Source organism: Heloderma suspectum, chromosome 2 (genome assembly GCF_057233095.1).
Source record: "Heloderma suspectum isolate Gila_16-S chromosome 2, 16-S_ref, whole genome shotgun sequence".
In the NCBI taxonomy this organism is placed as follows: domain Eukaryota; kingdom Metazoa; phylum Chordata; class Lepidosauria; order Squamata; family Helodermatidae; genus Heloderma; species Heloderma suspectum.
The window spans coordinates 71,299,068-71,325,549 of NC_139459.1; the positions used below are offsets into that span (position 1 = coordinate 71,299,068).

The 26,482-nt window shown below is 41.9% G+C and overlaps 1 protein-coding gene across 7 annotated transcripts in view; it reads right to left on the bottom strand.

Moving 5' to 3' along the window:
* Positions 1 to 208: 208 nt before the first annotated feature.
* Positions 209 to 26,482, bottom strand: part of PJA2 (praja ring finger ubiquitin ligase 2) — a 77,202-nt gene continuing 50,928 nt past the window's right edge. For 5 of the 7 annotated variants that reach the window (XM_084833848.1, XM_084833850.1, XM_084833851.1 and 2 more), the window contains 3 exons: positions 5,573 to 5,687; positions 5,335 to 5,456; positions 209 to 876 (listed from right to left, as the gene is read on the bottom strand). In XM_084833848.1, coding sequence (XP_084689974.1) covers positions 760 to 876; positions 5,335 to 5,456; positions 5,573 to 5,687 — 354 coding nt within the window. In that variant the 3' untranslated portion in view covers positions 209 to 759. Of the gene's footprint in view, positions 877 to 4,948; positions 5,080 to 5,334; positions 5,457 to 5,572; positions 5,688 to 26,482 lie in introns of all 7 variants that reach the window. The other 2 variants (XR_014787683.1, XM_084833852.1) reach the window with 2 other exon arrangements.

The window sequence follows — 26,482 nt, forward strand, 5'->3', positions numbered from 1 at the left end:
TAATGAAAGACCCTTACTGCCTCCTCTTGAATCCAGGCCACTTAGCTGCTATAGGCTTTCTGTAGTTCAGTTGCTGTTCCCTCAGTTCTTACAACAAGCATCAGATTGTGTCAGTTTGTGAACTACATCAAGCAGTCCAAGAACATATCACAATTTCAGTACCTGGTACAGACATTCACACACAGGTTATCATGAAATCACAAGGAAGTTGTTTGATTATGCTGTTTATTTCCAGTGAAACCAAAGTATGCTACTGCTGTGATCACAGAACGTCTTCACATTTGATGCAAATATGAAAGAGCTATTTACAAAGTAATTAAGTGGCACTATTTTTAAACAAAAAGGAACAACCCAAGCCTCAAATATTATATAATGTAAAACAGGTTATATGCATAACTTTTGTAAGCTCCAACTGCACTGCAGTTGCATTAACTTGAACGTAAGTGCCACATTAATGATCGTTCCTTCAGACAAATTTAATATAAGCATTAGACATTAGTTAACAGTGACATGGTTTACTGCAGAAAACTAGTGCAATCTTTTACACCTTTCATTCTGATAATTCTAACTCTTACTGTAAAGCTCATACATTTGGAAAGCTCATACACTCTCTTTCTAAACTAATATATACTTTGAAGTGTTTTTATATATATATATATATATTTATATATACTTACATATAAATCAATTTCACATTGTAATTAAACAGGAGAAATTTACAGTAAAATTGGACGGCCAAACTCTTTCCAGGTGTTCATTTTATTGTGTTCCTGAAGTACTGTGAACGGAAGGAGTAGAATCGTGATCAGGCAAGAAGGTGACTGCGGGGCTGGCTGTCTCTGGAAGCACATGACGGCATACAGGACACGTTCCTGACTAGATGAGAGAAAGTACCACTGATTAATTGTCATGCAAGAGAATAACTCAAGAAAGCGAAAAGGCAAGGCTTCAAACAAATTTAGACGGAAGAACTGCCTGTAAGGGTACAAGTGAACTAAGAAGCCAGTTACGTTAACATATCACAATCCTCATGTGGCTTACTTCAAAGTGGGCACGCCAACTTCTGAGGGATTTCTCTGGCATAAGCAAATTGGAGACTGTCTTTGGTGAAGGTATTAGAACATCAACCTTAATCACATACTATGGCAAAACATGTTACTAAAAATGTGTATAAAACCATGATGTTATTAAAGATTTTAAAGAAGGTTCTTATGATGAGATGTTAAAGGGAGTTTATATTTAAAATTCACAGCAAAAATATATGCTGTATGAAGCAGCATACATTTCAGAAAGGTATATTCAAGTAGTTCTTCTGCAGAAAACCAATCTGTTTGCAGCACATCACTCACTGCCCCCACATCTCCCAAAATATACGGGTCTAGTGAATTGATGAGTCCAGGTTAACTCACCACTTGTTGGCATAGCAGGGGTTTCTAGAATTTTCAAGATTAAGGTCATGACCACGGAGATAATCTAGTCAAATGTTCCAGCATAAAAGGTCAAACAACTTGATAAAACAAACCCTCTAAATTGTGCTTCACTGAAATAAATTTTTTCAGGAGAACTGTGAAATCTGCAAGTGTTCCGAAATCCTCTATACTGTGTATGACTGGTCTTACTATGTGTGTTGTGAGTGCTTACAGCAGTTAGTTCACCATGAGCCATGTAGACTGTTTTAATGAACTAACAGTTCAACGTTGGGGGCTCGTTACAAACATACAGCTCTCAGGCAAGTGCAGCAATGGAGACCTCCATATGTACATCGGAGAAAACATGGAACTCTGAGCGTCTTTATTCTTCAGTCAGGTAAGTTGCTCTGGCAGAGCACATCTAGTTTACTTCTATTCTTTGCTGATTTATGTATTAAATTATGTGTTAAATTGCTTAATCGCCCATCTGGCCAGTCACCCGGCCACTCTGGGCGATGCACAATAATACAACAGTTTAAAACAATAAAATTCCACATTAAAACATCGTATTTCTAAAAATACCCTAACCCACCCCAAATGCCTGCCTGAACAACCATGTTTTTAATGTGTGGCGGAAGCTCATTAAAGAGGGGCATGGCGGAGTTCCCTAGGGAGGGAGTTCCACAGAGTGGGGGCCATCACAGAAAAGGCCCTCTCCCTCATCCTCACCAGCCTAGCTGTCCTGGCTGATGGGACAGAGAGAAGGCCATCCGAGGCTGATCTTGTTGAGCAGCCTGTCTGGTGTTGCTGGAGGCGCTCCTTGAGATAGGCTGGGCTGGAACCATATAGGTTTTAAAGGTCAAAACCAACACCTTGAATTTGGCCCAGAAAACAACTGGTAACCAGTGCAACTCCCTCAGCACCGGAGTAATGTGATCACGCCAATGGCTGCCTTTAATCAAGGGATACACCGCATTCTGCACCAGCAGCAGCGTCCGAACCAACTTCAAGGGTGACCCCACGTAGAGGACATTACAGCAGTCTAGACAAGAGGAGACCAGGGCATGTACTACCGATGAGAGCAGATGGTCGGGAAGGTAGGGGCGCAGCTGCTGTATCAGATGGAGTTGGTACAGCGCTGTCCGACTCACAGCTGACACCTGAGCCTCCATGGACAGCTGGGAGTCCAAAATGACCCCCAGGCTGCGGACTTGCTCTTTCAAGGGCAGCTGTACCCCATTCAACACCAGTCAACATCCCCCAACCTCCTCTTGTCTCCCACCAAAAGTACCTCATTCTTGTCAGGGTTCAACTTCAGCTTATTCCTCCCCATCCAGCCACTCACCGTCTCCAGACATTTGGACAGGGATTCTACGGCCAGCCTTGGTGAAGATTTGAACGAGAGGTAGAGCTGCGTGTCATGCGCATATTGATGACACCGCACCCCAAACCTCCTGATGATTGCCCCCAGCGGCTTCACATAGACGTTAAATATCATCAGGGAGAGGATGAAACCCTGTAGCACATAACAAGTGAGTGGCCATGGGTCTGAAACCTCCTCTCCCAGTGCTACCCTCTGGTACCTGCCGGAGAGGAAGGGCTGGAACCAATGCTCAACCCCTCCAGGTGGTCCAGGAGGATACCGTGGTCAACGGTATCAAAAGCTGCTGAGAGGTCGAGGAGAACAAGGAAGGAGCATTCGCCCCTATCCAAAGCCCTCCTCATATCATCCACCAAGGCGACCAAGGCTGTTTCTGTCCCATGCCCAGGCCTGAAGCCCAATTTAAATGGATCTAGATAACTGGCTTCTTCCAAGTGTGCCTTCAACTGCATCGCCACCACCCGCTCAATCACCTTGCCCCAAAATGGCAGATTTGAAACTGGGCGAAAGTTGTTCATGATGCCACCCCAATCAGGATGGTTTGGGCTACTCTCCAACAGGACTCAGTTACTGGAATGTATGTGGTTCATGCTGTAGTGAATTACAGGTTAGGGGAAGCTGGACTTCATGATTTTCAGATATCATCCAGTTCTCTTATCTGTCTTAAAGTGTGTTCCAAAGATTACAGACGCCACAGACACTTATTACTTAGTTCCAATATAAATTTTTCCAGCTTTAATGGACAGGTAATACCTTACGCAATGCACCAAGACCCCCTAATGGCACCCCTCCCCCATTTCTAACCCCCAATCCCATTTTTGCTGCCGCTTCTCCGTATCAGCCAGGAAGCAGAAAGTCAGAGTCTGCACCACGTCAGGGGGTAAGGAAGGGAGGGAGAGAGGAGGCAGCAGAAATGACAGTGAGCAAGTGGGCAGGAGAAGCAGAAGCAAGCAGCCAGATGGCCAGCGGGCCAGCAGGAGGAGCAGAAGCGGTCTGCAGGCAGGGGGGGAAAGGCAGAAGAAGCAGGCTGGTGGGCTGGCCAGTGCTGGGGGAAGGAGGTGGCAGAAGCAAGCAGTTGCGGCAGTGGTGGCAGGGTGTGTAAAGAGGAAATCCAGTGGTGGAAGTGGCAGCAACAGGGAAGGAGGAAATCTGTAGGAAGAGGCAGAAGTGGCAGTGGGGGGAAAGGAAAACAGCAGCAGGTAGAAGGGAGGAGAGAAAGAAGAAGAAAGGAGAGGCAGGATGGCAAGGGGAAAAGAAATCTGGAAGAAGAGGAGGAGGAAGGGGTGGCAATAAAAGAGAGAATCCCAGCAAAGCAGACAAGAGGGAATCCCAGCAAAAAACGGGGTGGGGCGCGGGGGACAAGAAAAAAGAGAATCCCAGCAAGGGGGTCATTAGGGCCTACAGTCATTTGTGTGCAGGCTCAAATGACAGTGGGACAAATGTGCTCTCAGTCTGAAAACAATGACAAGTGTGCCTGCAGGGCCCCAAAAGTTGCCCATGGGTTGGTGTTTCAGAGCCTTTAATACATAATTCTGCTTTCTAAGAGTGGTACCTCTTAGTCCCAACGTTTTACCCTTATACAGAAACGAAGTACAGACACAAAACAAGACTTTCCCATCTTTTATTCAAATATTTATTTATTTATTTATTTATTTATTTATTTATTTATTTATAATATACCGATTGCCTTCTTCACAACTGGTCCTCCCTTGATTCTATTTTGTCTTTATCTAACAGAGCAACACAGATCAAGATGCTCCAATAATGTCACACATGACTGTTCATGTTGGCTTCTTGCCAACTGAAAATGAACTCGGATTAGTCACTAATCTTAAGCAGCATAACAATGTGCTGCGGGAGATCTGACTAAATGCCTTCCAAGTGGCCTAAACAATAGATTGCTGCCCATGTCATCCTGACTTGAGTTGCCCTGGGAACATCCTTGTCTTTACTGAAATCAGTTGTACACATTTTACCGCTTGTTGAAATAATGTTTGTGTGGACTGTAGAGTAGGATATAGCACTATTCTACCCAATGTAACACACACATGCAAATATTTCTGCTAAAACTTGAAAGAATTGGAACCTCACTCACTTCAAGCCCAGATTTCTGATTATGGTCCGGAGGGTAAGTGCTGAGCACTTTTTGCCACCATACCTGAATTAGCAATCTGTGGATAGTGCTAAAGAGGAAAACCACACTTGAGGTGAGAGTATGTGTGTCTACAACTGATTCATGAACGTTCATGTGGCTTAATTCAGATGATCCTCCAAAACTGCAGCTTGGAGCTAAATACAGAGCAGATAAAAACCATACATATAATTGTGGATAAACATTTAAATTGGTCTGAATCGACATGGATCTAAATTCATGCAAAGCATTATTACTACTGTATGATTATTCACCATCTCCATAATTTACAACTGAAGGCAAGTGGTAAGAAAGCCATGGCCACTTTCAGAGATGGGTGTGTCAACGTTTCACAGAAATATTAAAATCCTGAATTCTAAAGTAACATATTAAATTACAAAGCAAGTACGCACCTTTTGTAACCAAAGCGTTATGCAAGGCTTATGAAAGAAGTGGTGACACGGAAGCTCTGTTACGATTTCTTCTTTAATGTACTCACTGCAGCAGATAGCACAGCACTGTTCCTGACCTACAGCTTGGGAAAAGAAGTACATATCAGTATGCAGTTTTAAAAGCTAGGAGATCTTAATACTATCATATTATTTTAATATTATATTTGACCAGCATAGTAAATATGTCATTTACCCTTACCGTTGTGATCTTCAGTAATAATAACTTGTGGCAGACCATCTATGCTTTCTTTACTAGCTGGTGGATGAGCTTGCTCAACATCAATTGCAAGAGATTCCAGATGTGCCAGAGCAGTCTAAAAAGTTGCATAAAAGTAAATATTCTTATTCATAAGACAGACAGACAGATATATATATATAGATATATATAATTTTTTTAAACAGATGTGTGAAGCTCAATATCTACAGAAAGAGATAGATACAAAATGATTGCTTATACATTTTTGCAGAAATAAAGAAAGGCTAGATTAATATGAATGACATTTATGGAGAACTGGCTGTAAATATTAATTAAATTCTGAGAATTAATTACAGTATAAACTTTACTCCTTAATTAACAGGAGTCTGCATTATTAAAGTGGATGAACCACCTGTCATCTTTTTCTAGAACACGGGGGAGAGCAGTCCAAGTTTAATTGCCTTAGTAACAGCATGGCACTCTCATGGATTAGTGCCTCATTTCAACTACTCATAGTTGTAACTGGAAAAAAATGAACAGTAAGAACAGTGATTTGAATAACCTAGCACTACTAAGGAATTTCTAAAAGCCTTTTATACATACATATCCCTTTTCATACTTTGCCCCATTTTAATCAACAGCTAAGTCTTCCTTTTTCCTTCCGAATGCCTAATATTACTGTTCAAGAGAAAGCAGTGTTTACAGTGGGTAATCTCCTAGGAAAATGTAAACTGGATGATATAGTTCAGCAGACATTACCTTAGAGCAGAGGTGCAGAGCCTCAGTCTTGGGGCCCCAATCTGACCCTTAGGGGTTTCCCAGAAGGCCACAGCCCCTTTTCCCTACCCACCAATTATTTGGTGGTTTTCCAGCTTTTGTACAGTTCCACCCCATCCCCCACTCTAAAAGGTTGAAATGCCTCTCTCTCCTAAGTGTTAGTTACTGGCAGTAAGATAACATATGCAGACCTTTTTGGTCCACCCTTTTTGTCTCCCCCCCCCCCCGGAATGTGGTCCCAAGCTTTTCCAAAATGGAATTTGGTCCTCAGGCTGAAAGGCGTTCTGCACCCCTGCTCTAGAGCCTGCTACAGAGCTCCTACTTGCCAGCACATGGGGCCACCACTGGGCTGATGGCCAGGACAAACTAACACAGGAGCACAGTTTATGAAAGGAACGGCAGCTCTACACAGTAGCTTCATTTGTGGTCAAAAAACCAGTTGAGTTTTCTGTTCTCTGACTGGAAGCTGGCCTTCATATTTCGTAATTTAGTCATTACATTTATACCCCACCTTTCTTTCACTGTGGAACTCAAGTTACATGTGGTTCCCAGGTGGTCTCACCTCCAAGCACTGATCATTCCCAGACCTGCCTCATGTGCCTTCCTACGATGAACATTAGAGTACATATTCTTGCCCTCAGATATTGGTTGATTGAAACAGGGGATAGGGTCCACTTTAATATTATCTGCTTTCAGGGAGATGTTGAACTTTACAAATAGAGTGTTTTTATCCTGGAATCAGGAAATGTTACAAGTAACTGAGAGCTCTTTAAATTTTGAAACAGCATCATGTTACCTGAAATCTTATGCTAAAACAGGAGCTTTGAGTTGATCATGTCTCAGCCTGTCTGTTGAAATGTGCTCCTTGGTGTGCCAAATTATCCATTCAAACTCCTTACCCACACTACATAACCAATATTACAAATTCCAAAGGGAGAGAAGCCTTTACAGCCTTACGATTTCAGTCTATGAATCTATTATAGCAGGTTGTTATCGTCAGAGTTGTAGGGGCCAATGTACCTGAAAGGCCCCCCCACATTATCTACTTGCTTGCCCAATTTATGAGGACTTAAGAACAGCCTTGCTTAGAGATTTAGACCTGCCATCAGGCAGACCTGTTGGGTATTTGATTAATTTTTTATCGGGGGACAGGTCCCTTCATGTTTCGGAAAAAGTGGCCTGCTTTGCTTTTACAGCAGCAATTTTACGGGGAAAAGTTTGTGGGAAGTCAAACTACCTTGATGATTCTTATTCCTAGAAAGCTAGGTTTTAGTACTATTTTAACTCACCAATGTATTTTACTCTGTTCTTTGTCTTTGATGTGTTCTATTTTTGTAATGACTTCTGCTAAAATAAAATAAACTGTTTGATTTGATCCATGGCCAAAAACGTGGCTTACAATGGGTGCATATACATTCCTTATGTAGTGGAGCTAGTTCACACATACAGAGTGAGGCCCAGATAGATAGGTAGACTAAAATGTATGGTGCAGTGGCCTTTAGATCATACTGAATCATATACCATATTGCATTGCAACCAGCTACCTAACTTTCCATACAGTTTATGCAAAAAAATTTTTTTGTCTGCTACCAAGTCCCATTAGTTCCTAAGACATTAAAAAAGGGAGAGCCAGGCATACCTGCTTTTAAAAATGTGAAGAAAGCATGCAATTTTTTTTTTTTGCACCCAGAAAAAAAGTTGGGCCTTCATACTGCTGATCAGGTTGTGGAGTCTGCCAATATGCTCTGAAGCTGCTTGTATGTGTGAACGTGCCTAGCTTATCCAATACTGCATCATGGTACTAAAGACTTCACACGCAAATCCCACTAAATATATTGTCAACATAACCAAGCCACTTTCCATAAAGTATAAGGATATAATATGTTTTTGCCATAGTTCCTACAGCTGAGGTAATTACATTTTGCTTAGACTAGATGTGTATTTTCAATTAGGTTCTGATTTATCAAACCTAACCTTATGCAGTGTGAACAGATTGCCAACCTTTGTGAACAGATGCCTAGTTTCACCTTCAATAGTGGGTTAGAAAAGGCCCAGAAATTTACTTTACTTCCCTGGGAAGATACTGGGATATATTACCCATCATTTACAAAGTACTTTGCAGTTCTTCAGTAAAAATACACTATAAGAATATCTAAATCTTTGTATTATTTTAATACAGAAATATTTATTTTATTATACTAATTTCTTTTACTTTATACCTCAGTAAAAGGGAAGCTGTTTGAACTGTTTGATAGAAATATATGCATCCACTTAGCAAACAAGATCAAGCCAAATAATAATAGTTAGCATTTATATTGTGCATTTGAAATGTTTCATATACACATCCTTTGTAATCTTGACAACAGCTGTGTAAGGCAGTATCTTCTTAAGGAGCTGGGAGGATAGTGAGCTGCCCAAGGCCTCTGAGCGAGTACAAGACTAAGCTGAGATTTTAATGTGGAACTTCCTGACTCACAAGCTTATACTCTCAGGGCACAATTAACAATATCCAGTGAATTTGGTTAGAGCAGCTGAATTATTGGCTGGGGCATGCTGGGAATTGTAAGCCTTTTTTGGGGTCTAAACATGCATAGGATTGTGCCTTTAGTCACTGAACTACACAAGCGCCTAACAGTTTTACAGTAAGCATACACACATAAAACTCTAATATTCAGATTTGTGCCAAGCACAATTCTGATGATCTGTTCTCAGGACAATGGTGGCAATATAACTACCTTTGTGTTTCCACAAACCTGGTGTCCAGCTCAGTTATTAAGCAACTGCTTCTGCTTAGATAGAGCTGAAAATGTATCCCAAACAGCTGCTACTAAAAAGCATTAAACTTCTTGATAAAGATACCTGAAAAGTGTTGGGAACCAACCACATCTATTTTGCAGCTCCCTTTTTTGTTCTTGGATTTTCTTCAACTGTTATTGGTCCACTTTATTGGTGTTATTGAATGGGTATTAGCATGTTGGTGCAGCAGTCTGTTGAACAAAGAATCTGCACGTGCTACTAAAACTTAGGGTGACTGCTACAGTTGTGCCCAGAATCAGCAACGAAGTGATAATAATTCGGCTGCTCTAACCAAACTCACTGGACATTGTTAATTATGCTTAAAATATGTATTCACAAAAATACTGTACTCAAATGCGTCCACGGGACCCCTGCAGTAGCCCAGCTTCAGAGAAGAACCAGCGTGAAGCATTATATTTCCCTCAACCCCATGTTTAGTGCTATCACTACACAGAAATCCCTAGCTGGTAGCCTCCGTTGTTTTTAAACGAAATGCAAAAATACAGTGAGATGTTACGAGTCTTACGACATACAGTCCCCAGTCGTCCTCCCTGGACCTGCAGGGGATGTTTTTTCTTAGGGTTTCTGCTAGCAAACTAACACAGGAAAAGGCTACAAGCATCTGGCTGCTTCCAATGAAAACAAATATATTGCGAACAGTAAGAGACGTACAGCCAGCTGCTCTGATGCAACATTTGTTAAAAAACCTGGAATGCTAGGAAATGTAAACACACAAATCTAATACAAATTTTTACAACTTGGCTATGATGGGAAAGTTACTTAGACAATGATTTGGAAGATTAATCTTCTAAACATATTTGAAGTATACCATGTTAAACTAAAAGAAGGAATGAAAAAGCATACTAAGAATTCAGCTTAGTTATGTTACAATTTGTCTCCTTTCCCTCTTACAGCTACGTTGCAAGGGGATTTCAGCATTTAGTGTAGGAGAAGCTATCTGGACACCTCAAACCCACTACATACACACACATTCTTCCAACCTTCTCTGAATTTGAGCTTCAGCATTTCAATAGTAATAAAGTGTTGTTGCTTATAAAAACACCAGGATAGGCAACCCCTCAACAGTGTCATTCAAAATCAAAATGTTATAATTTTTATTCTGTAAATTTCAGAAATTTGTCTTGCATTAATAGAAAATGAAATAAATGTTATATGATTAAAAAGCTATCAAAATGGACCTAAAAGGATGGGTAAAGACTGAGGTTTCAAAACACTGAAATCTAGTACTGTAGCTTAACAGGTGATCTCCAAACCGAGCCAGATACAACCTTTGGGCAATGTCGAATACTGCCACTGCACTTCCATTAATTCTGTTGCCCCAGCAGGACATCTTACTAGTGCAAAGGAGAGCTAGTGTTGCCTAAAGCAACCCTGGAAACTAGTGGAAGGTCTCCCTTTTGTGAACTCCACTGACCTGTCCCATTCCAGAAACTAGCATTTCTGCTCATTTCCAGTGGCTTTAAGAACCTCTAGTTCCCTGTTATGCTAATGGCTGGCCCACTGGCGTGTGGGCAAAATTGCCCTTTATCAACAAAGTAAAAGTGTTTAAAGAATTACATCCAGAATTTTCATATCCAGTTTTTGACATGGTATTCAGCTGTAAATGCTGTTAAAGCTGAATCAACTCATGTCATCCGTTTCCTGACATATTTATTCAATTTATAGTAATTTATGGTGTAATCCTGTGCATGTTTAGACAGAAAAAGTCCTATAACTCCTAGTATGTCCCGGCTGTGCTGGGAACTGTAGGGCTTATTTCTGTCTAACTATGCACAGGATTGTGCCCTTAAGAGCTCCCAAAGTAGGCTTCCCTTCAATAACAATAAACATGCCCAAAACAAGGAGCAAAGCACTCCCACCCTGTTCTGAAATGAGATATGTGAAGGCCTGGAGGGAAATCCAGAAAAATTCACAGGAAAGCATTGCCCCGGACTGATATTGAGAAACTGGAAGCTTAGAGAAAATTGAGAAAATAACTTAGGAAATAATTTTCTCTTTCAGAATGATGGATGAAATACATTTTAAAGCAATTTTTAAACATAATATTGTCACAGACAATTCACACAGCTGCAAATAGCTTAGATCTAAGATAGTAATGTAATTGATAGCACTGCTACCTCATTTAAAGGATTACCAAACAAGGAAAAGTTTTGGAACTTGATATTAGAAGAGTACTTTCAAATGTTGCAGAATGCAGAATATTTTCAGATATTAGATCCAGGAGTGCAACCTAGGAGTTTGCCATGTATATTGCTCTTGCGTTATGGTAGCAAGGCCTTTGTACAAGATGGTCTCCAATTCTCTTGGTTTTCACTTAACTCAAATTCCTCCATCTTCTGCATCAAGTGAAAGAAACTGATGAATATTAGAACACACACACACATCCACATCCACACTATCAATGAACAAGCTAACATGTGAAAAATGTTGAGAAGCTTAAGATGTTCCTTACAGTGTACTGATATAGATGTCTCTGGCTATAACTAAGGGAAAGACAAAGATCCAGGAGTCACAGCTTTATCTTGGAAATCTCCATATCCTTTCTTTTCCCAGAATTAGAATGGAATTAAATGGGGGGGGGGGCCACTGGCCAGCTCCCCATCTCTCTTTGTAACATCCAATTCAATTTATCCTCCATCCCAATATCATTATGATGCATGTTTTCTCATCCACTGCTGGACAACAATGTAGTAGAGCATTAATTGGGCAAAAAGGGCAGGATAAACACATGGCTAGCATTTTTGTGGCAGCCCCGTATTCTTCGTAAAATGCAGTTTCACCTTCTGTAACATTCACAATTTTTTCAACTGGTATTTCCTATCCCTTTTAAGTATTTCATAGCTATAAGAATTGGTTAGACCTGATAGACGCTCTTGAATAGCACCAGAACTATATTTGTTATAGAAGTTCTGTTGATGGAGGTAGAATGTATCTAATACAATTTCTAAGTAATATAAGGACAGGCAGTGTTCTAAGGGGCTATGGTAGGGCTCCAATAAATTTACATACACTGCAAGAATCATCACACCAACAAGTACTAGGTATGATATAGTATGAACATTTTACATGTTGGTATTTTCAGGAAATTAGAATACATATAAGTCTAAATCTCTTCTGCACTATAATGCTCTTGGAAAGGTTACTGACTCTTGCATGAAAGCAATGACTCACCCAACCTCAAAAATAAAATAAATAAAAATAAAATGTTGCCAACCTCCCATATTACGTACATTAACTACATAAAGGGAATTTAGGCAATCAGAAATTGCATGTACCTGTAGACGCTGATAAGTCATTTCCATGAACATGCTTGTTACCTGAATTTGAAAAGATTCAGGTTAGTGAAGAGGAGGAGTACAGCTTTCTTTAAAAAATTGTACCCCATAGTAAAGTGCCTAAAGGATCTCTCTCATTTGTGAAATTTCAGAACTTTTTAGTTTTAGAATTGCTGTGACTGAAAAGGTTTGTGAGGCAACTGTTCCCCACCCCCATCAAAAATTAAACAAAAACTTGCGTTTAGATGAACAGGGGTTTTATATTTGCATATAAAGCATTTTAGACTTTAAATATTTTTACTATGAAATAGGATTCCGCAGGCTTCACTTACTATGGCTTAATAGTATTCCAGAATGCCAGTTTCAAAAAGTATCTGGTCTGAGTCTGGGCTGGAAGTTTTTTTTTTATTGTCAGTGTCAAAGCAAATACCTAACCATAACTACATCTTAGCAAGTCTAATAATGTTGCTTAACTGACACACATAGGACAGTAATCCAACCATGTCATTCCACAAACTCAAATAGTGCTAGTGGAGCTCCGCCAGATCTTTCCGTTGTGCAAGTGGTTGCGCATTATGCTTGCACAATTGGTTGTGAAATGGACTGCACAAATGTAATGTGCAACTGCTTGCACAATGGGTTGCACAAGCGTTACACACAACCGCTTAAGCAATCATTTGTACAAATGTAACTTTAATTGGGATTCTTCTCTTGTGCATAATTTGGAACCTAGTTTCAGCTAGCGCAACACCATTTTGGTGTTCAATATGGCTCAATTAAGACATAATGCCAAACTACGCTTTGGCAACTGAAAGTGTAACCCTACCCCATTCTCTTCTTCCTTCTGATGTCTGCATTCCTTCCTCCATAGTTTTGCTAGCCTGCTTTGCTAACCATAGTTTGTCATGATGTGACATTGGCACTATGGTTAGTTGTTGTTGTTGTTGTTCAGTCGTTCAGTCGTGTCCGACTCTTCGTGACCCCATGGACCATAGCACGCCAGGCCTTCCTGTCCTGCGCTCTCTCCTGGAGTGTGCTCAAGTTCATATTTATTGCATCGGTGATACTATCTAGCCATCTCATCCTCTGCCGTCCCCTTCTCCTTTTGCCTTCAGTCTTTCCCAGCATCAGGGTCTTTTCCAGAGAGTTTTCTCTTCGCATTAGGTGGCCAAAATATTGGAGCTTCAGCTTCAGTATCTGTCCTTCCAAGGAGCACTCAGGGTTGATTTCCTTTAGGATTGACTGATTTGACCTCCTTGCAGTCCAGGGGACTCGTAAGAGTCTTCTCCAGCACCACAGTTCGAAAGCATCAATTCTTCAGCGCTCAGCCTTCCTTATAGTCCAGCTCTCACAGCCATACATTGCTACTGGGAAAACCATAGCTTTGATTAGACGGACCTTTGTCGGCAAGGTGATGTCTCTGCTTCTTACTATGCTGTCTAGGTTGGCCATAGCTTTCCTCCCAAGGAGCAAGCGTCTTTTAATTTCATGGCTACAGTCACTGTCTGCGGTGATCTTGGAGCCCAAGAAAGTAAAATCTGTCACTGCTTCCATTTCTTCCCCTTCTATATGCCAGGAAGTGATGGGGCCAGATGCCATGATCTTAGTTTTTTTAATGTTGAGTTTCAAACCAGCTTTTGCACTCTCCTCTTTCACCCTCAACAAGAGGCTCTTTAGATCCTCTTCGCTTTCTGCCATTAGGGTGGTATCGTCTGCATATCGGAGGTTGTTGATAATTCACCCAGCAATCTTAATTCCGACCTCTGATTCATCCAACCCGGCATTTCTCATGATGTACTCTGCATATAAGTTAAATAAGCAGGGTGACAATATGCAGCCTTGTCGTACCCCTTTCCCAATTTTGAACCAATCGGTTGTTCCATGTCTGGTTCTTACTGTTGCTTCTTGACCCTCGTACAGGTTTCTCAGGAGACAGGTAAGGTGGTCTGGTACTCCCATCACTTTAAGAATTTGCCACAGTTTGTTGTGATCCACACAATCAAAGGCTTTAGTGTAGTCAATGAAGCAGAAATAGACGTTTTTCTGGAATTCTCTTGCTTTCTCCATGATGCAGCGAATGTTGGCGATTTGATCTCTAGTTCCTCTGCCTCTTCGAAACCCAACTTGTACTTCCGGTAGTTCTCGGTTCGCATACTGCTGAAGCCTACCTTGTAGGATTTTGAGCATAACCTTGCTGGCATGTGAAATGAGCGCAATTATGCGGTAGTTTGAACACTCTTTGGCGTTGCCCTTCTTTGGAATTGGAATGTAAACTGACCTTTTCCAGTCTTGCAGCCATTGTTGAGTGTTCCAAATTTGTTGGCACATTGAATGCAGCACTTTAACAGCATCATCTTTTAGGATTTTAAATAGCTCAGCTGGAAGACTGTCATCTCCGCTAGCTTTGTTGTTACTAATGCTTCCTAAGGCCCACTTGACTTCACTTTCTAGGATGTCCAGCTCAAGTTCAGTGACCACACTATCATGGCTATCAGGGACATTAAGATCTTTCCTGTATAGTTCTTCTGTGTATTCTTGCCACCTCTTCTTAATCTCATCTGCTTCTGTTAGGTCCCTGCCTTCTTTGTCCTTTATCATGCCTGTCTTTGCAGAAAAGGTTCCCTTGAGATCTCCGATTTTCTTGAAGAGATCTCTAGTCTTTCCCATTCTGTTGTTTTCCTCGATTTCTTTGCATTGTTCATTTAAGAAGGCCTTCTTGTCTCTCCTTGCTATTCTCTGGAACTCTGCATTCAGGTGGATATATCTTCCGCTTTCTCCCTTGCTTTTTGCTTCCTTTCTTTCCTCAGCTACTTGTAAAGCCTCATCAGACAGCCACTTGGCTTTCTTGCATTTCTTTTTCTTTGGGATGGATTGAGTTGCTGCCTCCTGAACAATGTTACAGACCTCCATCCATAGTTCCTCAGGCACTCTGTCTATCAGGTCTAATCCCTGAAATCTATTCCTCACCTCCACTGTGCATTCATCAGGGATATGATTTAGGTCATACCTGAATGGTTTAGTGGTTTTCCCTACATTCTTCAATTTAAGCCGAAAATTTGCAACAAGAAGCTCATGATCTGAGCCACAGTCAGCTCCAGGTCTTCTTTTTACTGACTGTATAGAGCTTCTCCATCTTTGGCTGCAAAGGACATAATCAATCTGATTTCGATATTGACCATCTGGTGATGTCCATGTGTAGAGTCGTCTCTTGTGCTGTTGGAAAAGAGTGTTTGCTATGATCAGCATGTTCTCTTGGCAAAACTCTATTAGCCTTTGTCCTGCTTCATTTTGTACACCAAGGCCATGCTTGCCTGTTATCCCGGTGATTTCTTGACTTCCTACTTTAGCATTCCAATCCCCTATGATGAAGAGGACATCTTTTTTTGGTGTTAGTTCTAGAAGGTGTTGTAGGTCTTCATAGAACAGATCAACCTCAGCTTCTTCGGCATCAGTGGTTGGGGCATAGACTTGAATTACTGTGATGTTGAAAGGTTTGCCTTGGATTCGTACTGAGATCATTCTATCGTTTTTAAGATTGAACCCCAGTACTACTTTTCCCACCCTTTTGTTGACTATGAGTGCTACTCCATTTCTTCTAAGGGATTCTTGCCCACAGTAGTAGATATGATGGTCACCTGAATTAAATTCGCCCATGCCTGTCCATTTTAGTTCGCTGATTCCCAAGATGTCGATGTTCAATCTTGCCGTCTCATGTTTGACCACCTCCAGCTTACCTTGATTCATTGATCTGACATTCCATGTTCCTAAACAATATTGTTCTTTACAGCATCGGATTTTCTTTTCACCACCAGACACATCCACAGCTGAGTGTCCTTTCGGCTTTGGCCCAGCCGCTTCACTCTTTCTGGCGCTACTTGGAAATACCCTCTGCTCTTCCCCAGTAGTATATTGGACACCATCCGACCTGAGGGGCTCATGTTCCGGCGTCATCTCTTTTAGCCTTGTGTTACGTTCCATGGGGTTTTCTTGGCAAGAATACTGGAGTGGGTTGCCATTTCCTTCTCCAGTGGACCACATTTTGTCAGAACTCTCTGCCATGACCTGTCCGTCTTGGGTGGCCCTGCACGGCATAGCTTATGGCTTCACTGAGTTACACAAGCCCCTTCGCCACAACAAGGCAGTGATCCATGAAGGGGCTATGGTTAGTAGCTTCCTGTAAATCATGGTTTGAAACCATGGTTTGAAAATGAACAATTTAGATATCATGGCAAAGTGTTGTTTAAAAACCAAGAAGAGGAGATTACCTATTTATTAGAGTCCTGGAAAGGAGGGGAGAATAAGCCTGCAGTAGTGCTCCTGATTGCCAAATCATGGTGGCTTAGTGGTTAAGACGCTGAACTGCAGACCGGAATGTCGGCAGGACAGCAGTTCGAGACCCGAGTGCCGCGTGACGGAGTGAGCTCCCATCTTCAGTCCCAGCTCCTGCCAACCTAGCAGTTTGAAAGCAAGAAATTGCAAGTAGATAAATAGGTACCGCTTCGGCGGGAAAGGTAACAGCGTTCCGTGCACCTCGGTGTTCAGTCATGCCGGCCACATGACCACGGAAGCGTCTTCGGACAGCGCTGGCTCTTCGGCTTAGAAATGGAGATGAGCACCACCCCCTAGAATCGGACACGACTGGCTGGGGGGACCTTTACCTTTTACCTTTATTGCTCCTGATTGACAAATCATGGTTTGGTGTTGTCTGGATTTTTAAAAAAACTGACATTCAAAGATCTTGTCAGGGGCTCCTTGGAGGCCTCTCTCAGTCTAATTCAGTAGCCAAGTCCAGACACAGACAAAGGGATTCCTTTCAAAGCTTTATTCTTCTTTTACAACTTAACAACTCTACCGTTTGCAACTAGATCTGAGCAGCACAGTACCTATGCCCTAAGTTGGAACAGTTGGTCCCCGTTTGAAAGGGAATTACTGGCAGACCCCTGAACTTAAGGACTAGGGAGAGTCCCTCCCCTTTTCCCTTGGATCTTCTGGGCACAGCTGTTGTTTGCGCGCCAACCGGGCACTACGCCTCCTTTCTGCGCCCTCCATTTGGCGCCGCTCTCTGCGTTGGTGTCGCACATCCACCAAGTCTGCTATCTGCGCTCTGTCATTCCCTGGACTGCTATCTAAGCTAGGAATGCTGGTGGGAGGAATCTCCGTCAGCTGTTGGCCCTGGGAAAGAGGAGCGCGCTCCTCTCCCAGGAGCGACTGCTCTTCCTCAGAATCAGAACTACTCTGGGATTCTATGGGCTCAGTGTCCACCCTGACAGATCTCTACAGATATCGCCTAAAGTCACTTGCCAATGATATATTAATGACAGTCTGTTATACTCTGGCCCAACAGGTCAAAAAAGGAAGGGAAAAAGAATGGTCTCATCTAATGTATCACATGCACCCTATAAAGTGGACTCTAGTCTATGAAAGCTTATCCCAGAATAAATATGTTATGGTGCTAAAAGAGCCTTTGTTGTTTTTGCTGCAACAGATGAATATGAGTATCCCTATGGATGTTGTCTCATATAATACTTTCATAGGTGGAATTAGCACAATTTCTCTTTAATGCATCAGATGATATATAGAAGTTATTTTAGTTTTAATGTTGAACACCTGCTTGGCTCTTCTCACTTTGAAAGACTATCACTAAGCATGTATTCATGTTATATAAATGTAGTACATGGAAAGCAATCTTTGTTCAAGGGGGCTGCAATAAATAAGTTGCCAAAAGGGGAAAAAGAAAATGTTCAACTGAAGGAGTATACTGTTGAGTAGCATTTTTTTTTCTTGAAAACAACCTCTTCAACATACTTATTTCAAGAATACACAATATTTTCAAGGAGTTCAGATAATGCTGACCCACAGATTCAGGCATTTAATGTTGAAATTCAGTACTGAATTTCCTTCATAGCACAAAGTCCGGGAAACTTAGCAACCTTCTAAAACAATGGCTAAAATCACCAACAATTGCTCTCTCTACATATAAGATTTGAAATACGGTAGGAAATGCAGGACCATATGAGCACGAAAAAGCAAATATGCAAGACTCCTTGGCAAAAGGCCAAATGGCTTGTTTTAAATCTCACTGAAATGGAGAATTCATTTCTGAACAGGTGACCCATTTTTGAAAACAATGAAATACTATGCTAAGACCAAAGCACATATTCATTCCTGTCTAGCCAGGAAAGAATCAGTTTTTGTTTTACATTACACACTGTATAATTTAAATGTATAATTTAGTCAACTGGATTTGGGAAAAGGGTTTGCATTTATGATACAATAAAAACTATTAGGGCGCAATCCTAAGGGGGTAGTCAGCTGTCTCTGAACTTGGAGGGGGCCAACTATCCAATGCAGGGCGGCTGCAGCACGGAGGGGATCCTCTCCGCCACGCTCCGGCCATCCTGCATTTGCAGCTAGACAGCCAATTTTGGCTGTCCAGCTGGGGACATTGGAGTGTGGGGCGGGAGCGCATGGCACATAGGAAGTGTCGCAATGATGCTTCCGCGGTCTCCTCCCCTCCCCGTGGAACGCCCCCTTTTCACCCACTCCACACTGCGATTAAGAGCTCAGAGACAGGGAAGAACCGTGCCGCCTATGAGGCAGCGGGGGGGGGGGGCAGGGAGCGTGGTTTCTCGGAACCAAAAAATCCTATGGCCTTCTAGACACTGCCTAGTGGCCATAGGATTGCTCTCTTAAACTATTAAAACGATCCTATGTATATTTATTTATGCCTTTACTTTTTGAATACTGTGTTCTCTAAATGTACCATTATTCTACAAACCACAATACTATTTAAAAAGTCCAGAGGTCTTAGCAGGTATCTGAACAAACATATAAATCCAGGTCTTGTGCCAACATCCCAGGGGAACTGAGTGTCAAGGCCCACCACCACGACTGCCAGGTTGTTGCCAGTTTCTAAAACCCACCATGCATGTCCATGGTGTCAAGAAGGCTGCTGACGGTGGTGTTAGTGGTGGGGAAACTGGCAACAACACTGACCAGAGCAGCGGGCCCCTTTATTTTTTTATTTGAAGCATTTTTACCTAAAAGGCTCATGGAGCCACTTACAAAAATCATTAATAAGGCAGTCCCTGCTCTCAGTCCAAAAGAAAGAGCACAAAAAGCCATGCCACAATTGTAACTACACTGGTCTCACCTCTGATATGTGTTCTCTGGAGGTGGAGGAGTAAAAATTTCCAAGTGTGTGGGCCTGGCATTCCAGTCACTTCTGTTATGGTAGCCTGGCAGGGGCACGGACAGGAGGTCTGGTGCCAACAGTTGATTTTCACTAGTCCCACCCCAGACATATGGGGTGTCAGGTGGGGGGGACGACTCCATGTATGCAGTGGCTATGTTCCAGTTAGCACCACCATGGGAAAAGCAAAGGACAAAGGGGTGGGGGAGAACAGCTTGCCTGTGCCACCCCACTGAAACCACTTCTGTAAAGCAAAGATTCAATGGTAGCCAGGGCTTAAAATTATTCTTTGCATGCTAATACATCTCCTAATTACCAGTGAATTGTTTCAATGCAGAGCAAATTAACTTTGAAACAATTTTAATAATTTGTCTAAGGAATTATCTGTCTCCCATCCCTTAAAACAAGGTGTGCTTCAAAAAACTAAACACTGAAGAAATAACTCAGGTTCCCTAAAACTTATTTTTAAGAGGTTCTTAACTCCAATAAATTAGCTTCTCCGTGTCTAATGATATATTTGACTGAGGAAGGCTTAGCCCATCTGACTAAATGGATTGGAATATTTCCCAGGTTTCATTACATATCTCAGGAGCTTTTCCAATTTTGTGTTCAGAGGTCAAAGGGCTTTTTTCTAGAAATTAACCAGAGCAATGTGTAATCTATTTATCCATAGACTCACAGTGCAAGCACAGAAACACCTTTCATCTCATTTACTATTAAACTGGGGGGCAGGGGTTCTGACACAGTTCTGGTGAAAGCTCACATTGCAGAAAAAAAGCTATGCAGGCTTTCAGCAGTAAGAGACAGGATGCTTTATTTATTTGAATATTCAGCATTCCTAATAGCAAAAGCTCAGGGCTTGTCTCAACAAATTGAAAAACAGTTTTTAAAAAAATCCTGTTAATTAATTTAATTCAATTCAAATTAATTTAAAGCAATTTAAAGGCCAAAATGATGCTGAAACTACCAAATTCAACTAGCTAAAACCACAGTGCACAAAGCCAGTCCACACAGAAAGCTGTTACGCTTCTAAATGATGCTCAAGCTATGGCCAATTTAGGTGTTCTTTAAAGTTCTTTGTCTTTTTCCAATGTCCTGTAAGCAATCTTGATGCACTTTGCTTTATCCTTCCCCTCCTGTTACTCCAGTAGCTGATAGAAAAAAAAGTACACATTTGCAATCTAAGTTTTTGAAGTATATCTATGAAAACTTACTTTGCATTACTCATTCAGACCACTAAGTGTGGATAATTTAGTATATAGATAGCTCATACAGCTCCGGCAATAGCTAATTCAACTGAATTCTGCAGAGAGATTCCCAAAGCCATTGCAACTAGTAAAAAGTTTCAAAAAGTCAACAAAGTTGCCTTAATACTAGAGCATGATTGTGGGAAATCCAGGGAACATGGAGAATTACAGATGGGAAATTCAGGAAATGTGGAGATTACAGATTAGCGTTACATGAAGTATTGTTTCCTGTACCATCCAAAGGGTTTGACAGAATGCTCTAGCTCACATATATCCCAGGTATTTCTTAATCCATAATGAAAGGAATCGTGTTCACAACTGTTACAACAGGAGGCTGAAAAATTCTTAGCCTAGATAGAATGGATTTGGGTTATGATTTAGGAGGAGAACATTTCAGCCACCCTTACTCACCGAAGGAGTAGACTGGGCTGTTTTGTTTTGTTTTGTTTTAAGACCAATTTGGTATGGTATGATTATTCCAAATGTTCAATGAAAGTTCCATGATCTTTAAATTTAGACTGAAATGATTGATGATCAAATGTTTTGTGTATGCAGTAAAATGTAGTTATTTCACAAACAATCTTTGGAAAACACAGCACGGTGCAAAGACTAAATGTATCTATACCCAAGAGCCTGAAGCCAATAAAATGGTCAAATTTGATGCCAAGAACTATGTCTGTTTGCTTTGATGGGAAATCGATGGAAGAATGAGCCACAGTGCCATCTCCCTTCCACCCTGAAATCCACCAACCCTGTCCCTCCCTCTCAAACAGGGGAAGCAGGGCTTTGTGTCTGACATGATGCTGAGCTTCAGCAGTACTCTGAATGCCTCCAAGGCCCAGGGGCAAATCCCTTACCTTCCTCCCCAGTTTCAATGCTTAGCATAAGGTGAGAGAGAGCCCTTTCCTGTCTCCAGATTCCAGAGGAGGGTGGTGGCTCTTACCAAAATAATAATAAAAAATATTTAATGAGCTTCCGTCATGCATTAAAAACATGGCTGTTCAGACAGGCATTTGGGGTGGGTTAGGGTATTTTAGAAAATGTTTTTATTGTAGAATTTTATTGTTTTAAACTGTTTTTATTGTATGTTGTACATTTCCCAGAGTGGCTGGGTGACCAGCCAGATGGGCAATTAATAAATTTAATAATAAATAAATAAATAAATATTCCCCAGAGATGAAGATGTTTGTTTTATTTTAAAGCAGAGCTCACTGAGTGGTGTGGACCTGATCTGGGCAAATGTGGGCCTGATCCATTCCTTAGATGGGAGACCACTGGCAGGCCCATGTCAGATGAGATGCAAGTATAAGTATTTTTAAAAACCTTTCCTTAAAGAAAGAGAACGTATAAACACAATGCTTTGCTATGTGAATGAGCTGAGCAAAAATAATGTTGAGAGATTCACCTAGAAATATATAAGCTATAAATAGCAATATTCCCAATATCTTTATACTCTATCTAAGACAATGCGGTATGATAAATACTGGTATTTCATATGTTGAATAAAAGAATCCTGATCGAAATCGCAGCAAAAATCAAGGGAAACATTAAGCTGATATACTAGCAAGTCTATTTTAAATTATTTCTCAACAGACTTCTAAGTCAATTACTTGAACTTCATACTTAAAAAGCTATTTGGAAGGTTACTGTTGTGTAAGTAGACTGCAAAATTGTATTGGTTCTGCATTCAGAACCAGAAACAATTGGCACGAGCTCTAGCATTAGCACAGAGATATTTACCCCCTCCCTGCTCATTTCTTCCTGAAGAGCAGCCAAATGTTCTGGCATTATTAGCAGCAGTCATGGTACTACAAAGCATCACTTAAGCTTTTTAATTTCTCCACACCAAAAACACATTTTACTTAAAAGGACAGTCCTAAAAACTCATACTGGAGATGAATAGTAGAATTGTTTATTCTGACTCATGTGTCACGCTTCAACAGGGATTCCATAATTAAAACACAGCTAACAGCCTTAAGGATGATGCTTTAAGAAGACTGATGGTCCCCAAAGCTGACCATTCTCTTGCTGATTTTGCAATACAATGTTAATGAAGCAAAACGGAAGCGCACAAAAACGGTCACTGTTGGTCACAAATCGAAGTAAGCTCCCATCATGCACTGGACCATGTACAATACACTTCTTGGTAAACACCAGGCATTCCACTCTGCTCTGTGTATTGCCACTGCTGGCCTTCCTTGCAGGATCAGAACCAGGGAACATGGAACAGAGTAATCCCTTGGTCACCGTGTCCCTCCCTCCTTCCTTCCCCCTGCCCCAAACCCCAACAATGCACCGGGAATAACAATACGACACTGCACCATTCACAGGGGCATTGTGTAGAAGACATGGCTGTCTGGAGGAGTGCCACTGCTGTGGAAGAAAGGTGTTTTAAAAGATGATGGCACCCTCTCAGAAAAGCACTTGTCAATCCCTAATGAATACCTACTTTACAGGAATCATCTGTTTTAGCTTCCACCCAGTATTTATCACTATCTCCAAGTTTTGCTTGTCTTTCTGCAGGCAACCAGATACAGAAGCAGTTTCCCATCTCCAGTATCATGCAGACCACAAGGCAGGCCGACAACAACAGCAGCAGTAATGACCAGCGGTCATTACCTTTCTCTACTCAGAACTCTTGTGCCTTTCCAGAATGCATGGCATATAACAATATTACAGATAGCAAAGGCACACCTATTACTCCTCTGTCACCAAGCTCTTTCATGCAAAGGAGTCCTGTAAAAAAAAAAGAAGTCAGGGAACCTCATTCCTCTGTTATGGTGTCAGAACTTACTCCAACAGTGATATGCAATAAAAGTAGTGACTGTTTCAACTACATCTCTTGTCTTACAATGGCTGGAGAACCTCTTTCCCTTGTCACTCACCTCAGAGGTCTTTATGATGGGGGACTTGAACAAGTAGGGGGCCAATGGGTTTACCACTGCCCCATTAGTGCTTAAAGTCTGCGTCCTGCCCACAGCTTGGTCACTGGTGCACTACCAAGGGTGAGGGAGAAGTTCCCAGCATTTCAGTATCCTGCTGACTATCCTCACCACTACCAATGATTACTCCTAGTTGGGATAAGCCTATTATTTTTATTTTCAACAATTATACTCCACCTTTCTGTGAAATATTCAAGGCTCCTTAAAACCAGAGTAATCTAGTACATGATCATTTTTTTAAAAAAAAACTGATAAGCTAAAAAAAGGACTAAAACATAGTATCAGCATTAAACAATTTAAAGATAGTACTCTGCAAAAACCTTTGAAATAACATGGTTTTTGCTGCCCATCTAAAAGCGAGCAGTGATGCAGCCAGTCCCCTTGGGAGTCTGTTCCAAATCACGGATGTCACAGTTGCAGGGGTCCTGTCTCAGGTACCTACCAGCTGTATTTCTGATGGCAGGAGAATCTGAAACTGAGTTTCAGAAGTAGACTTAAGTTGTCAGGCAGGCTTATATGGATGAAGGCAATTCTTGAGGTCTTCTGGACTCTGGCTGTTTAGGACTTTAAAGATCAAAACCAGCACCTTGCGTTGAGGCTTGAAACAATTTGGAAGCCAGTGATGCTGGTATAAGATCAGTGTGGTATCATCTGATCAAACAGCTTCAACAAAAATGCTGGCAACAGCATTCTGGAACAACTGAAACTTCAAGACTGTCTCCAGGGGCAACCTCATGTAGCATGCAGGTCTGGTTTCTCCATAAAAGAGGCCCAAGTCCTAGTCCTGCTCTTTCTCCCTTTTCCATGCAAAATTGTTGCTGGCATGACACCTAAAAGATAGTCATTACCTCGTAGAGACCACATTCATATCTCTGTGGAGTGGGGAGTGAGGTGAACCAATATTTCCCATATCCCCTTGCATTGCTCTTTCCCGTTGAGCTAACAGCCAGGTCACATGTTGCCTACTGTGAGTTTGCTGCTGCACGTGCACTCCTCCTTGACTATGTGCCCGATCTTTCCTCTTGCTTGAAAAATGCTTGTTCCCCTCACATTGACTTTCATAACTTAAATGTTCTCAGCACTGTGTGAGTACAGAGTCCTTCATAGTACAGCTTGATACAAACTCTTCTCCAGACGGCCCTACTGCCTATGGGTTTGATATGCAGGCACTGGGCTATGGAGTTGACTGACTGCTATGATTAGGAAGGGTTGAATGGCAACCCTTCCTAATCTGTGTGGCTCCGGATTTTTACCTGGAAAAGGGATAGTTGGTTGGATATGACCCCATTTGAGAGGAGTCCTGTAGCTTGTGGACAGAGTTATCAGCTGCTGCCCTCCAAACATCTTCTGTTGGGGATCTTCTTGGGATCTTCTCAAACTGGGGAGAGGTAACGAGTGGGGTACCGCAGGGCTCAATCCTGGGCCCAGTGCTCTTCAACATTTTTATTAATGACTTGGAGGAGGAGGTGCAGGGAATGCTGATCAGATTTGCAGATGACACAAAATTGGGTGGGACAGCTAATACTTTGGAAGACTGAAACAAAATTCAAAGTGATCTTGATAGACTGGAGTGCTGGGCAGAAAATAACAGAATGAAATTTAATAGGGATAAATAAATGCCAAGTTCTGCACCTAGGAAAAAGAAACCAAATGCAGAGTTACAAGATGGGGGATATGTGGCTCAACAACACTACAAGTGAGAAGGATCTTGGAATTGTTGTAGATCACAAGCTGAATATGAGCCAACCACGTGATGTGGCTGCAAAAAAGGCAGATGCTCTTTTGGGCTGCATTCATAGAAGCATAGCTTCCAAATCCCGGGAAGTACTAGTTTCTCTCTACTCAGCACCAGTTAGGCCTCATCTGGAGTACTGTGTCCAGTTCTGGGCACCACACTTTAAGAAGGATGCAGACAAGCTGGAGAGGGTTCAGAGGAGGGCAACAAAGATGATCAGGGGACTGGAAACAAAGCCCCATGAAGAGAGACTGAAAGAACTGGGCATGTTTAGCCTTGAGAAGAGAAGACTGAGGGGAGATATGATAGCACTATTCAAGTACTTGAAAGGTTGTCACAGAGAGGAAGGCCAGCATCTCTTCTCGATCATCCCAGAATGCAGGACACGGAATCATGGGCTCAAGTTACAGGAAGCCAAGATTCTGGCTGAACATCATGAAAAACTTCCTGACTGTTAGACCAATGCGACAATGGACTCAATTACCTAGGGAGGAAGTGGATTCTTCCACGCTGGAGGCATTCAAGACGAGGCTGGACAGCCATCTGTCAGGGATGCTCTGACTTGGATTCCTGCATTGGGCAGGGGGTTGGACTTGATGGTCTTATAGGCCCCTTCCAACCCTACTATTCTATGATTCTGTGAAACAGCTGGACCTGTGTCCTCTGACAGGAGGACTGCTGCAGGTTCTACTAAGCAGTCTACTTTCTTGGGGGAGGACAGACAAAGCACAGCAATATCACAATGGCACTGACTGGTGCCCTTCGTGCATGGCTCATGTGGGGGAGTCATCAATGTGCAATTTAGTGATTGGCGGGTGGTAGCTGAGTTCCTAGGCATGTGCTGGGAGCATTATTATGTTAGCCTTTCTACAGCTCTTGTGGCACTGAATTTGCTGCTGTACATAAGATTACAATTATGTTATGTCAG